General features: G+C 42.0%; 1 protein-coding gene across 10 annotated transcripts in view; it reads left to right on the top strand.

Moving 5' to 3' along the window:
- FAM13C (family with sequence similarity 13 member C) overlaps positions 1-15,838 on the top strand; it is a 115,678-nt gene that overhangs the window by 77,786 nt on the left and 22,054 nt on the right. For 5 of the 10 annotated variants that reach the window (XM_042033296.1, XM_042033297.1, XM_042033295.1 and 2 more), the window contains 5 exons: positions 2,220-2,341; positions 3,528-3,620; positions 9,411-9,474; positions 15,113-15,263; positions 15,641-15,706. In XM_042033296.1, coding sequence (XP_041889230.1) covers positions 2,220-2,341; positions 3,528-3,620; positions 9,411-9,474; positions 15,113-15,263; positions 15,641-15,706 — 496 coding nt within the window. The remainder of the gene's footprint in view (positions 1-2,219; positions 2,342-3,527; positions 3,621-9,410; positions 9,475-15,112; positions 15,264-15,640; positions 15,707-15,838) is intronic. The other 5 variants (XM_042033302.1, XM_042033304.1, XM_042033305.1 and 2 more) reach the window with 3 other exon arrangements.

The raw sequence follows: 15,838 nt of genomic DNA, 5'->3' as shown, positions 1-15,838 counted from the left end.
GGTCTTCATGAAGAAAAGGTTATTAGATTTACACTGATGATTAACAAACTCGAGTGTAATAAAAGAGCAGCATCAGGTGACTTCACTTGACCACTCATCAGATGACAAAATGCCAGCAGAGTAAAGCTGTACTTTGCATGTTGCCTGCAGTTATTTCCATGGGGGCAGGAGCTGGCTCTGGAAGCACCTGTAACCTTTCCAAACAAAGGGGAAGAGAGGGGGCTGCTGGAATGCGGCTGCACTGCTGCACTCCAGCTCTTTGGTTTCCTGTTTCCCATGGTTCCAGGAGCTTCCTTAGCAATTCTGTAACACTAATCTATAGAAAATCAAATTAATTCGGATTTATTTGACTTCAAGAGGTGAGGAAGCATATGTCCAGAACATACTCCAGGGAGTCAGGGTGAAAACAGATGGTAAGAAATAGGAAGTCTTGGTCAGGAACAGAAAATCTGCTTTCCTTGCCCAATCCTTTCTCCTGTCACTCACCTTTGGTGCACAGTCATGAATATAGATTCTTAAATGACTCATCCTCAAATTCCCTATTGATACTGAGACATATTTATAAAAGGACACTAAACTAATAGCTAATAGGCAGAGACAGTAAAAGTTCAGTTTTAAGGTCTTATAATCAAGGTAAATACAAAAATGAAATGGTGGCTTGACAATCAGTGCCTAGAGATGAGAATGCTGAAAAGTGCTGAGTTAAGTTTAGTGTTTTGAGTATAAATGAAGTGGGAAAATTGCTTAGGTGTCAAAGAACTTCCAATAACTTGATACTAAAACTGTGATTTTAAGTGCACAGTAATCAAAAACTGGAGGTGATGTTGACACACCAGCTGCACAAACCTGTGAACTCATCAGGGAGTCTGCAAGTTTTGCTTCGGATTCTGGGTGTACTCTGTTTATGTTTGTTATGATGCAACTTCATTGTAGAAGTCACCCTCTTTAGTGAAAAAGAAACAGAAATGCAGTAGAAGATGGGACTCTGCTGCTGGTGCCTGTGACACATCAGGATTTCACTGCTCTTTAGAAAGAGGTTCCATCGAGGGTGTTTCCCTGGTGTTACTGGTTAACACCCTAATGACATGATTTATCAGCAGCAACAGGGACATAAAAGAGAAAAAAAAATGCATAAGCAACCCGAAACCACCCAAGTCCTCAAGCATCAAGCCTGCAAGCAAGGGTTTATTGCCAGCACATGTTCTTGTCCTCAGCTTTCCCCATCATCCAGCAGAAAGCACCTGGAATTGCCCTGTTCTCTCTGCCCTGCAAGTTCCCATCTGAACAATCCTATCCAAACTTCTGACTTCCATGCATCCAGCAAAGCTTTGGAACTGCAGCAAGGTCAGGTACATTGCTTTACCAGGGAAGGGAACTCTGTTGTTTCGCAGAGCACACTGTATTTTAATTTTTTTAGCTATTAGACTAAAATATTGGATTACAAAAGCTAATAAGGACGTAGGGAAAAAGCCTCACTTTGATTATCACATTTTCAAAGATCTCCATTAACTTATTTCATTGCAATGCAAGGGAAATATTACAACCCATTCTATAGGTAAGGAAATTAGGATGTGTCAAACACATCTTGCCACAGCCCTACAACTGGTTTTCAAAAGCTTCGAGTTAAATGGATACTTTTTGCATTCCTATTCTTTTACTCAGTTTTTTGGACTAAATTGCCTTTTTTATTTTCTGTGTAGCAGATTGGGTGATGTGACTTTTTTCCCCCTCACTGCCTTTCTCTCCTCCCAGAGTAACACTCCATTCACAAAGCTACACATATTCTAGGGAAGGGAAAGAGGAAAATGGTTAAAATTTACAAATCTTATTTAAGTGAACTGCATTTGCCTTTGTCAGCCAGAATTTTTTTGATGATACCCAAGTAATAAAATCTTACTGACATGTGAGTAAATAATTTCTAATGTATTCTGTGTATAGAACCTCTTAGCTCTGAAGCTGACATCTGTTATTTAAGTAATAAACAGAAAATGGGCTACAGTCTGCTTTTGTTTTCCAGTGAAATAATATACTACTTTGCTTAGAACCTTTTATCCTCTGTGTTTTCCAGTTGTTTCCAGATTATTACCAAAACCAGCAAGGATCCACAATCAACATCTGGTCTCACAGAACAATTTTATTCTGAAGCAAAATATTCAGCTGAGATTGGATTGGTACTGACAGGGTGCATTCAATTTTTGGTTTTTTTCCTCTTTGTGCAGGAGCTGGAGTGTGCATTGCCAGGCCTCTCAGAGTGGCAGGGGAAGGCTGCATCCTCAGCTAATAACTATGCACAGAACGTGGCTTTAAAATGCCAGGAAGCAGTCGTGAGATTCCAACCAAGGTAAGCCTTGGGATAACACAGCACATTTCACTTCTGATTAACTGTAGGAAAGGCTAATTCATTTGCTGCATTTTGCATAAAATATTCAGACTCCTGGCTCTCCTTGGCACTTGTATTCTATATTTATATGTCTAGGACTGTTTGGAGAAAGGGGAAGGGATAAAGATAAGAATGCAAATTTCATCATTCTTTAAACCCCTTACATCTGAAGCAGAAAGAACATCCTCAGTTCAGAAACTTCAGTTCCTCTGTGCCAAGTTTCAAAAATACTTCTCCACATCTCTTCTTTTCCTCCCAGTGCTCAATTGCCTCTGTTTCTCAGAGCTGCATTCCCATTGTGAAATGGGAATGGGAACCTTCACACCTGTTTATATCAAGGGTGTCTATTGATGTGTAGTTTAGACTCTGGGTGCTTTGGCAACTGTGCTTGTTCCAGGGCTGGGAAGGGCACTGTGTGTTCAGGTCAGGCATTAACCAAGCCCTGATGGCAGGTAACACAGCTGGTGATGAAGTAACTCAGTTCTGGTAAATATTGGAAGTCAGAATTTCTATCCTCATCCTTCATGGCCATGCAAAAGGCTAAAAATGGGGTTTCAAATCACTCAGCTGACCAGTGAAGGTGCGTCCTAAAAAATCTGGGGGCACTGCTTTACAAATTGCCCATGCTCAGGTGCTGGTTTGGCTCTGCTTTTCTGTGCACAGAGTTTTTGTCAGGTGAGCCAGGTCTCTGCTCTTTGTCCTCTGTCTTGTGGTGCATGACAGCCTTGGTACTCTGTGGCAGAGTCTCTGGCTCCCTTTGGAGGGTCTGGAGCAGCAGCAGTCCATCCCAGGGATGCTCAGTGGCTCAGGGCACAGGTGGTTGATAGCTAAAACTCGCTGGCTCCAAGGTTTGTTTGCAGTTAGGACTGGGACAGCAGTGACAGCTGCTGTCCAATGGCACTTTGGTGCCTTATGTGACATGTACTGGTTGCCTTCACCACAGCTTTTAGGAGGCAACATTGTAAATGATCTTAATTTGTGCTCTCAAAGGAAGGTCTAGCAGAATGAAAAAGCATTTAATTAGCTTGGACAACGAAGTGCTTTTGCCCTCCAATGCTTGTATGTGCAGTGGAGACTGCAACTCAGGAAGTGTTTCTAATTAGGAAGCCTGCCTTCTCTTTTTTTGGCATTCCTCATGCGAGGAAAGAATCCCATGGATTTCTTGTGAAGAGGAGCTTACTGAGCGTGGTATCAGAGAGTCAGACCTCCCCTGGTCTGCTGGTGGGATGTTGGTGTACAGGTAGGTAATAAAATAACTGGTTAATTTTGAAAGGAATGTGATGAAAGCACACAGGCTTAAACGATAAGAACCAGAGTGGGGCGTGCATGAGTAAAACAGCAACCACAGCAAAGCTCCCCTGTCCACTTCAACAGTTTGGCCTTTGCAGTTTGCCCAGTATTAAACTATTGTTCACTATGCTGTTTACTCTTGTTCGACGCCACAGTAGCTCCTTAGAAAGCCTGCTATCCACAAGGGCGAAATCTGCTAAATAAGGAACTTTAAACATAGAGTAAACAAGCAGTAACGCGTGGTCTCTGGCCTCACGTACACAATGCACTCTTTATTTATTTCAACTGTCTTAACTGTCCTTGAAAGGACACTCCCACCACCCAGCTGTGGCAGGGCACTTCCACGTACCTGTGCTGAAGTTCCCAGTTTCAGTCTGAGGGTCGCTGTGTCTGCTGACTCCTCCTAAGGGTCACCACCAGCTGCCCCCCTGCCTGTGCTGTCAAAGGAGAGGAGGAGAGGGGGACACTGCTGCAGGGGTGCCCCTGGGCAGGCTCTCTCTGTATATCAGATGTGTAGGCAGAGGACAGGAGAAGAAGGATTTATTTCTGTCTCAGATGAAGGATCAAGGTTGATTGTTTCTAGTGCAGCCTGTTGGTACTTCTGCTTTAACTTAGTTTCTGCAGGGGGCTACAACCTCTGCCATTTGTCTCATTGGGTCTAAAGGTCTCAATACCTCCAGACTCTACACAGGTTTTTAAGAAATCTGTTCTGGTGAGTGTGAGGCAGCTAAAAACCAAATCATTTTACCTTGTCTAAATATGGATTAAAGACTGCTGAAATCTGAAAAACCTTTCAGTACAGTCCCTGTTAAGCAGAGAAATCTAAGTTTAGAGTATTCTAACAAGGGATGCTAATAGGCAGATGTGTGACAGAGAACAGAACAGGCCATGTAAGAGCAACAATCCACAAAAATATGACGTAGAAGTGTGGATTGTTTCTTTGAGGGGTTACTTTGATTTTGTGGTAACCACTGAAATAATAAAGGAAAGATTTTGTGACATTTGAGGAAAATGGAAGAGTAGACTTGGTGAGGAGATTTGCAGTCAGAAGAATGAGGGAATAGTGTCTTGTTTTTGGCTAAGCTGTACCTGGCCTGTGAAGCAAGGATTTCAATCTCAAGAGGTGTTTATCATGTATCAGCATCAATTTAGTAGATGAAACGTCATCTGCATGGAAGGAAACATTTTCATTTTATTTCCAGAACATGAATTTCTAATACTATTGCCAGTGATTACACTGAATACCGCTCTGGTCATTGTGTGTAGCTGGGTTTGGATGGGAGAGCAGTATAATCTGCACCTTTGGTAGATAAAAGTTATATGCAGGTCCTGGGAACAAATAAAGGAATTGCATTTTTTTTAAAGAGACTAGAAAAGCTGGTATGGAACAATACACATGATTACAAACAGCTGCTCCTGCCAACTGCCTTCTCAAAGGCAATCAGCAAAACTGGAGTGGGCTGCAGGCTGTGTGCAGTTACCTGAGCAGAGCCTGGTGCTTTCCTCAGATGCCTGTTACAGAGAGAGGAGGCTGAAACAAGGCACTCCTGGGCAGTGGGAAGGTCAATGCTTCAGCAAAGGCTGCATTTCAAGTCAGTGTGGAATTCAGAACTACACTATGGGGTGAAGTTTTCTGCCAAAGAAAAATTCCTGCAAGTTCCCCATCTTCACCATTCCCCAAATAAATTGGGAATGAAGTGGTTTCACTTAACAGGAATTATCTGGTCCCAGGGTTGATCCCTATTCTGTGATTCTATAATTCTATTTTTGGCAGAGGCTGTAGAGTGGCAATTGTCAGACCTATGATTGTTCTTAGAAGTGGAAATGCTGGTAGCTCTGGGCTGCCCTGGATCTTGGGGTCAGCCAGAGTCTCCCGAGGTTTCTGTGCTTCCCTGAGGGGAGGCCAAGCTCTAGCAAGGCTTTCAGTATTTAAGTTTGCAACTCAAGTATCGTTTGAGACCACAGTTCAGGTGGGAACTCTTGTGGTTTGCAGGCTTTTTGCTGAACAGCTACAACTCAGGGATGAGTGGGAGGCAGCAGGGAAGCAGCAGAAGTGCTGATGTTCCCATGCAGACCTGCATGGGTGAGGCAGAGCCTGAGAGGCTGCATTTCCTCACCTGCACAGGCAGCTAGGTGAGCAGGGAGAAAGCTGGGAAATGATTGACTGGCTCCTAAGAACAATTTCTTCAGAAATGTTGACATTAAAATACTGGTTCCAATGTTACTTGTATCAAGGCGTGGAAAAGTCTCTGAGCAAGCTTTTGGGTTGAAACGCAATTAAAGAAAAAAAAGCAAAAGGGGGGATGGGGAGAGGATAGAGGAGCAAGAAAAGAGCAGCTCTTGCTGCAGCCCCAGTAAGGACTGTGCCTGCTGAGTACGAGAGCTGCTCGTAGTAAGAATAACAAGTGCTGGCTGGGTTACGTAAGGGCTGGGGCTGATGGGACAGACACTGCTACACTGGCTCTCTGTCTGACTTCCTATTCCAGCATCCAGGGACTGCCCAGGGAGTACCCCTGGGCCCTTCAAGGTGGATTTTTCATTCCTTGCAGGTGTGGACTTTATGTTCACCCCAAAGCCCGTTGCAGTTCTGCATTGCTTTCTGAGGAGTCATAGGTGTGCTTTTGAAGCATCCACCTGCAGCCGTGTATTGAGGTGTTTGTAGTTCATAATGCTTTTTGCCATTTGGGAAGGCCTCAGTTTTCCTGGTGCTGAGATGTGCTGTTGTGAACTCGTGTGGCGTAACTCTGGACAGGCTGAATCAGTCCCCTGGCAGGGAACTGAGACTTCCATTTATGAGCTGTTAACCTTCTAGGTCACCCTCATGGTGGAAAGGGTGGAACTGACTCCTAGACTGGACACATGGGAGGAGTATTGGGCCAGGATAGACTGAAGGTGAATCTGGAAAAGGAGTTTCATCCCACAGAATGGTGTGAGGTTGACGGGCAGGAGCACTTGTGGCATTGTGGTGCATGAACACATAAATTTCATGGGGTTGGGGTTAGTGTGATCACAGCTGGACTGGAGTGAGATTTGCAAATTGCAGAATGCAGTGCTCCTTTCTGGGCTTCGCAGAGGAAATGGGATGTGAATCTGCTTATGTTATCTTCAAACATTTTTCCTAGCTTTTAAAATGATGTGGTTTTATTTGCATTTTATACAACTTTAAAAGTGGTGTTGTGCATAATTAAAAAATTCACGTCCTGGTCTGTTTTTTAAACAGCACAGTGCTCATGCAAATTGATCTCCCCATTGAAGTCTGGTAGGAGCTCTGTTATGATAATTAGTATTTAGATGGGGTTTTTTTGTTATGTCCACAAGCCTCAAATGTGCATATTGCTTATTGCATCTTTGCCATCTCTGTCATGGAGAAAAGGATAATTCTGCCAAAGCCAGAGTCTATAAAGGAGGGTGAGAGACATATATTTGAGTAGTAGCCACAGAGAGAATTTAATTTTCATTAATTTACAGGATGTAAATTATACAAAATAAGGGTGCCTGCAATTATTCAAAATTTCAGCTAAGGCCTGAAATAATTTTAATGTACTCAGCACAGATGGAAAACTAGGGCTTGTTCCTGCTGCTTTTGAAGTTAATGGATATTTTGTGATTGACTTTTAATGAGAGTAGGATCCAAACCATAGTTATTAATTTGTAAGCCCTGTGTTTCCTGGTGACAATCAGAAAACCTGCATTTGCCTAGCAGAGCAATTAATCTTGGTGAAAATGAAAAAGCACACCCCAAAACTCTCTGTATAGAGTAAGATCAGCTCAGCACACGAGACTGAAAATGTAAATGCTTGTCACACAGAAATACGAAAGCCATTACTCACCTTAATGATTTCAGTATCTCCAGAATCCAATGAATGCAGAAAGAAGAGCATCTTACTCCAGTGTTTTTAGTGTGAAAGGAACAGTAAACTGAAAGTTTAAATGCATCCCTAAAACAGCAAGCAAAAACATCAACCTGAACAAGAGAGAGGTGGTACTTCATGGCTGCTGTAAACCTTTCTCTCCAGAGTGTAAGACTCATGATTGATACAGCTGTGAAAGATGTAGAACTTAGTACAGTTCCTGTACAAAGTGCTGCTAGCATTTACTGTTTCTTTTTGTCTTTTTTAAAAATTAGTTTTGTTTTTATTTTATTAAGGAGAGTTTTTGCTGTGTTATGCACCCTGGAAGGTGTCATCCAAATGAGTACCAGAAGTGTACAAATCTGACACGTGTTGTTTTCATCCTTTCCTTCCTGTCTAGCTCCAGTTCAATGCAATAAATCACCCTAAATATTTTTTAGTCATTAGTGAATTAGTTCTTCAGCTGTTTGTAGCCTTGCAGCTGCCTCCTTACATGCTATCAAACCAAACTACAAATACTTCACTCTTTCCTATTAAATTAGTCCTTTTGTTGTTCTCATGACTCATTTCTGTTCCTATGTGAATTGCACATCTTGGATCAGATTTGGAGCCAGGTGGTTGTTCACCCTGGTGTAGCCATGTCTGGTTTGCTGAGAGAAATGGCATAGCCATCATTTCAGTCTTTAAATGTCTCATAAATCCAGGAAGAACTACAAAAAACACCTGTGCATTTGTCTGTACTGGTTTTGAGGTCTCTAGAGGCATTTACAGCTACTTGATTTTGCTGGGATGACTCTGAACCTGGTAAAATATGAATTATTTTGTGCAGAGGAGTCTGGGTTTTGTGTTGGGTTTGACCACATCTCTGAGTGAGTCTCTAGGGGCCACAAACTTCACCACCTTTTCAGCACTGAGAAATCTCATTCTCTGAGACAGGTGCAGTTTTCTTGCTTCCCGTGAGTTGAGAGTCAGCTTGTGGTACACCCGTGTCAGGCTCTGACATCACGTGTGGAAAGCCTCAGCTTGTTTTGGGGAAGCACAGAGCAGTGGTGGGAGGCTATGGAGGTTGCTCACTTAATCTGTGGGAAGCTGATTTTAGACTTCAGTTTCATTCCTTGGGGTAGTGAATAATACTAATACTGACACTGGGAGCTGTGTGGGCCACATCTGCCTGGATGGGGCACAGCTCCTTGGTGGCCACAGTCAGAGGGAAGATATTTGCCCCTTACTCATGCAGGGCCTTCCTTTCCTCTTCCCACGTGGAGAAGCAGCAATACACTGAGAGAAAACCAGGGATGTGGACATCTCTGATGGCAGCAAAGTGACAATCACTAGAAAATGGGGACATCTCTCTTGCAGGATTTCCAGGCACCTGGGGCCCTTCTGAAATTTGCAAAAGCAGAAAGCTGAAGACTGGGAACCTGAAATACCATCAAATTGAAATATGAAAAGATTTATTCTTTATGGCTGTGATATGGGAAAACTCTTGTTCCTGATTTAAAGCATGTGGGACACATTCTGCTTAGATTTAAGCATATGTTTGAGTTTTTCTTGGCTTTAACCCTGTTAGCTCACCAAGACACTGATCATGCATCTGTAGAACTTTTTGACATGACAGAGTGAGCCCAGATATTAATGTCATAGTTTCCAGGACTTCATTAACAGTTTAAATGTATTTAAATGTATTATTTAGGATTCCTGTAAAAATCACTCTTGTTTTGAATGGACTAGAAAATAGAGATGTTACTTTAATAGAAATGCTATTTTTTTACTAAAACAAACTTATTCTGTAATTTGTAAATTATATACACACACAATGAAAAGTTTGAGATATTTGCAGCACAGATAAGCAATCTATTGAATTAATTTTTTAAAATTTTGTTTTGTAGAATAGATCAGAACACAAGCATTTCACCAAAAGAAGCAACTGATCAATTTAACAGCTTAAATGAGGTAAGCTTAACCAAAAATTGAAATATGATGTTATAAATTTTGAGTAGATTTAAAAAAAAATTTTTTTTAGGTCTTGGAATAATGTAATTGCTTAATAATCCTAGGTTAGCTTTTCAATGGATCATTGTAGTCATGTTTTTGGAGAGAAGCTTAAAAATGTGATATGAGACTGCTAGAATGGTTTAAAATCTTGAAGCAAGTTATTTTAAAACTTTTTAAAGCCAGCTTTAGACTGCTTTCTGTTTGTGCTCAGAAAAGAATCAAACAGTCAGTATTGACTGAGTAAAAGAACGTCTTTCAAGAACGTTTGATTTTTTCCTCGTATTACAGCTCAAAAGGGTTCATCCATTAAATATGTTTTGTTTAAAAATATAAGGAGTTCTCAAGGTTGCTACATCCTCCATAAATAAACTATGAACAGCGCAATGGAGGCTGAAAGGTGCTCAGGTTGTAAGATGGAAGGAGGGGAGAACTGAAGAGGGGAAGCAAGAGAAGCCAAATAATACCTGAGACACTTGAAACAAGCTGCTTTCACAGGGATTGTGCCAGGAGCACAGTGTGAGGGAAGCACAACAAAGCTGTTTGTGTGATTAGGTTGAACAATGGATGAGCCTGGGCGAGGTCCCCGAAGTCAGCAGTATCGTGGGAGGGGCAGGGGGTAAAGCCAAGCTTTGCAGTTATGCAAAGTGGGAAACCCTATAAAGCATCTCCCCACACCTGAGGAATCTGCACCCCAGCACAGAGTCCACTCACACTGCAAGGGCAGTGGAGGACACCGGACTTACGCAGGGAGCAGTAGAGATTTTTAGTGTGGGCAAAGACAACACAACAGAAGCAGTGGGAGAAGAGAGCTGGGTGAAGAGAAGCCCATTTCTGACAAATCCTGGGAAAGAAAGCTTTGTTTCCATAATGAGCCAGAGAGCATCTATGTCTATTAATAGATGCCTGACTTTCATTAGGGGAAGACCACAATGCGTCCTTTCAAAGGAATTCAGACCTAATCTTCTCCTTGCAATAAATTGTTTCCTCTGCATTTGTGTCACTGTTGTGCAGCTCACTGTAGCAGATCTCAATGCTGACAGGCAGGGCACATTCAGTGACCAGTACAAGGGAGTACACTCAGCCTCTGCCGAGCCACCTCAGGCCCTGGGAGAAATCATGAAGTTATTGTTTCTTTTGAGAAGCCCCACTCAAATATTCACAGAAGTTTCTGCTTGAAAGCTTCCATTTAAAATCCTTGCAAAAGATTCCTTAAAGGCTAAGATAAAATACTATGGTAAATAAATCAGTGTAAAATATTAAAACCGAGGATTAGATCAGAAATTAAAATAAATTGTTAATAACCAATGAGGAATAAGCAAGGGTTACAACCTGGTGCTTTCTTTTGCAAAATCTTAGATTGTATTGTGTCTCAGGTCTGCTGCAAACCCAAATGGACCTGTGCCATAAGAAAATAAATCCTCTTTCTGGAGTAGAGAAAATGGTGTCTCTCTTCACTGCTCACCCGTGGCATTATGCAGACCCAGGGCATATCTTGTTCTATCTTATTGTTGCTTGTTTGTTCCCCATAAAGGAAGTTCTGAATTGAAAATGTCACATGCCTCAAGGCACAAATATTGCCTTAACGGCTACTGCAGAGATTTATTTATGTCCGCATAAAATGTGCCTATCTTATTTTAACCTGAACTCTCAGATTAAAAAGCTGTTCCAGTGTGACATATAAAAGCATTAATTTCCTTAGAGTGAAAAAACTGAAGGGGGTGAAATTTGCTCAGTTTCTTTCCTATATGAATCACTTCAAAGGCTATTAAATGCTGAAAGCTTGGATTATTCTCCTTCTCTGCCCCAGCCTATTTCATAAATCCAGTAAATCCATCAATAAACTATAATAGAATAGCTGCCTTCCTGTCTGGGAGGCACAGGAGCAGGCCCAAGGGCAGGGTACAGGCATCCCTTTTATTCAGGAACACTGTGTGTGGGTCAGGATGAGATCAGTTTATGCAGAAAGCACCAAGCCTGGGCTTTGCTCCTCATCCCTGCTGTCAGCCTCCTGCCTGAGACTGGGCAGAGCTCAGGGGCACACCTGGGCCTTTTCCCTTTCCCTCAGTTCTTACATTTATCAAACCTTTGGATGTCCACAAGGATGAAACAAAGGATGCTGATAATAGCAATGCTTTATCAGGGAAACAAATTCCTTCTAAGGGCAGGGTCTCTCATTCGTCACATTGTCTTCTGTCAGGCTGTGGCCTCCTGAACATGCTGACCAACACATCCCACAGTGTTGATCCTGCTGGGCATGGCCCCATGCCATGTCAGGGTACTGCCTCTCATTGCCACAGCATTTTGGTGATGAACTGGGAGAATTTGTTCTTTCAGTGTCCCATTCTCCGGGGGGATTTAACAGTGTGTGGCATTCATCTCTAGATGTAAGAGGTTATCTGTTATCTCAGTAATTCCTTACCCCGAGGCCTCCCCTCTTCATTTTCAATAATCACCGGTTCGAAGGAGGAATGGTCAGTGGAGCCCAGGCTTATCTGTTTGTGGAGAAGGTGTCTCTATTACAGGTTGAGCTTCCTCTGGGAGTGGCAGTCCTTCTGTACTCCGCTTTCTCCAGCAGCCAAAGGTATGACACTTCAGTGACTGTGTTTTCTTAAAGCATTATCAAAAATAACAAATAGGTGAGAAGGACCACACTGTTTCTCTTCCCATCTTCCTCCAGCTTCCTATGAATATCCTTATTTTACCATTGTTTGGAATAATGTACAGTGCTTTTTCTCTAGTGGAATTGGCTTAGCTGAAGATCTGTGAATTGTCAGTTGCTCTAAGAGGACATGAGAAGAGATAAGAAACCTTCGTTCAAGACAATTGTAATTGCTTCTTTTTCACACTTTCAGGATACCCTTCTTAAGAGAAAACAATATGGTTATTTTTCCAAGGCAATTTATGCATCCATTTTAGATATTAATATGTCCTTTCATTTGCATTAGCATGGATCAGGAATTACTACATCAGAAACACTCGTGCTAGGCACCAGAGTGAAGCTGGAATGAGCACAAATCTGAAGTATTTGAACTGAGCTCTTTAGCTGATATAGAATGCCATAGCTTAAATTACTTCAGTTATACTGGATTTCCATGAGGAGCTTTCTCAAATTGATGATGGTGCCCACCACAGCCTAACTGTTCCCTCTGTGTATTTCAGCTGCTTGCACTGGCTTCTAACATGTTTAGCAACTTCTTTTGACCAGCCACGAGCAGAGGTGGCCCAGTTGGGATCAGGTCTGGCCATGGGAGAGTTGTGAGCAGTGTGTGCTGGTTCTGCCCCAGTGCAGATGTGCTGGCCTTTGTGCTTGGCCTTTGCTCTAAGCCGTGTCTCCTGCCATGTTTTCCTGTAAATTTGTGGTGACTTTTCCTGGATAGTGCAATGTGGCAGTGCCATAACACTCAGATGTGGTTTAGGAGTAAGATGGGGTTGGTGGCACCCTCCAGATTCATCCTCTCCCTGGTGACATCAAAATGATCAAATCTACTTAGTGTTTTTCTCCCTACACTAAATCCCTGTCAAGGGCACACTCATGAAAATAGATAAGGTATTTCTATTATTATTATTATTATAATAAAGTGATTTTTTAAATGTTTTGGCAGTGGCTGGAAATTTGCTATCCATTCACCTTCCCCAGATGGGTGAAAAATATCATTCAGAGCAATCGAATATAAACCAGCTGGTGAATTACAGCATAAGCATTACTGAAGTATAATGCTTAACGGTGTAGTCTCTCAGAATGCTTTTACACTGAACTTCCCATAAATATTAATGTATCATAAGGAATACTGATACAAAGTGAATGTATTTTCTTGAAATGGGATTTTTCTTGTCAAATGCTTGAAGTAACAGTCCGTGAAGGTCAAGTCCTTTTGTCAGATACTCACTTATGTTTTCCTTATTGGCACATTCTTATGGTTTGTCATCTGTGTTCTCCCTAATTTTCATCAGCTGTTCTCATGGTAAGGTCCAGGCTGGGACCAGAGTCCTCACTGATTTGTAACTGGCATAGTCATTGTTTGCTAGATGACATTGATGACTGTAAAATTCTGAATTCTGCCTGTCTGTGATAATTCCACAGCTGCTTTGTTTGGGTTCAGCTGGGATGAGATACAGTGAGAAATGAGGCCTTCCCAAAACAGTGCCATGTGTATGATGCAAGCCAGCACCCTCCCCTTGACAAGGAAATTCACTGCTGTCTGAAAGATTTTTAGGGGCGAGAAGGTTTCTTTAATTTTCCTGAATTCTATAAAAGGAATGAAAATATAAAGGCAGAAAGTCTTCTCTGCTGTTCTTAGACAAACTGGTTTCTTTTTCTTTTTTCTTTTTTTTTTTTTTTTTTACCTAAAGTTATCCTTGGGTTTATAAAAGGAATGCCTTACAACAAAAATAATGCAAAGATGTATTAAACCACTCATTACATAGGTAATATATTGTTACACAAAGGAAATCAGGCCAATAAACGAATTTATTTTTCATTAAATGAATCAATACATTCGTTTCAGGTATTTGACAGAGTGGGGAAAGGAGTTTTCAAGGTATAAATTTGAGGAATTTTTTTTCTCTTGCAACGCAGATTATTTTCTTCAGAAAATGCCCTTCATAAATATGTACCACTAGAATGACTTAATGTTATACGTACATTCTGTGTGTGTCAGCTGTGTGGTTATTAGGACTGCCTTGTGTGGTTTTGTTTTATGTTTTAAGCTGTATTTCCCTTGAGATGGGGGAGCTGAATTCGTGGGGTGTGGGGAGTGACTCATTTTGCCCAGTCAGATGGTGATTAGGGCTTTCACAGCATTTACATCACAGCGAGATGCTTGTGTCAAATCGTGCAGCTCAGTACTGCATGCAGCATTCAAAATTCAAATCAGAGATGGACCACGCATGGCACAGAGGCTGGAAGGGATGTGATAGATAAGTGATAAGTGTCACTGTCACTGACTTGCCTGCAGCCAGTGACAATGATGTGTTGGTATCACCTTTGCAGCCAGTGACAATGGTGTGTTGATTTCACCTTTGCAGCAGATCACAACTGATCCACTGCCCTGTAGAACCGGCAGCAGCCTACATAAAAGCCGCGTCTACATAACGAAGTATCTCTAAAGCAGCCAATTAGAAGATCTCTCTCCCAAGAATCCCATGAGTGAGCGTGTTCTCAGTAACTCTTTGTTCACTGCTGTGTACTGCTCTCACAGGCTGGAGAGGGAGATTTGATTTTTTATGAATGGTAAATGGGGAGGGACATAATGTCATCAGATCGTGATGTCAGCCCAATGAATGAAATACTTCCTTAATGTATTGCTTCAAGCCCAAGAAGAGGGACACCATCTCAGTTTGGCTTTCTAGAATAAATCGTCTTTTGCTGACAAAGTCGTCTTTCCCACGTGCCATGAATAATCCATGTAAATTGGGACTTAAATAACCAGGAGTCAAGAAACTCGTGGAATAGTGCACGTTTGTTCTCCCCACGTCCTCCTGGAGCTGGCAGTGGAACACCCCTTTGCCGGCGCTGCCGATGGGCTCCAGGAGTTGAAGAGCAATTGCTGATCCCTGTTGTTCTCTACCCAGCCCAATGTTCTGCTTTTGTCTGCAGAATTCTTTGTTGAAGCTGCAAGCCCTGGAAACCGATCTGTGCTCTGCGTTTCTGCCAGCCCAGGAGGAAACTCCCCAGCTGCCGGCACCCAAGGACACAGCCCTTTCTCCAGCCCAGAGCAGCGTGCAAGCTGATGGGGCCAGTTGTGGAGGTAAGCGAGCGTGCCATGATGTGTTCTCATTTGCAATTATAAAAAAGCCTTGTGACTTGCACTTTAAAATCAGGCTTGCAGCCCTCTGGGAAACAGTGCAGAGCTAATGCAAAGCACCATTTCCTCCTGCAAACGCTGTGTAATGTAAAAAGGGGTGATACCTGATAAAAGAACGGAAATTAATGGCTGTAACCCTCTGATTTTCTGAGAGGGAATTTTCCTTTTCAGACAGGTTTTAAGAATCCCAATTCTTTTATTTTTAGTTTTAATCTGTTATTTTTTCCCAAGTAAATTTACACTCTTTACTTCCTATGTCTGTATTGTGTGAGATCACCTGCCATATCATGTAATTCTATTTTTGTCATTCTTTTTGTCAGAGCAATATCACTTCATTTCTCCTATTATTGATTTTAATTTAATGCATCAGCAGAGAGATAGCGAAGGTGAGTTTTACAGCATGTGGATTTTAATCATTCATGATCCTGTATTATTACCCAGCTGGGGAAACTGTGGTGTGTTATCTCTCCCTCTTCCCTCAATATGGAAATAAATAGCCCTAAGGCTCAGCACTATTT

This window comes from Corvus kubaryi, unplaced genomic scaffold (assembly GCF_017639235.1).
Source record: "Corvus kubaryi isolate FWS band 111438036 unplaced genomic scaffold, C.kubaryi_AGA036_p1.0 37357, whole genome shotgun sequence".
NCBI classification, from domain to species: domain Eukaryota; kingdom Metazoa; phylum Chordata; class Aves; order Passeriformes; family Corvidae; genus Corvus; species Corvus kubaryi.
This window is presented reverse-complemented; position numbering and strand designations above follow the sequence as displayed.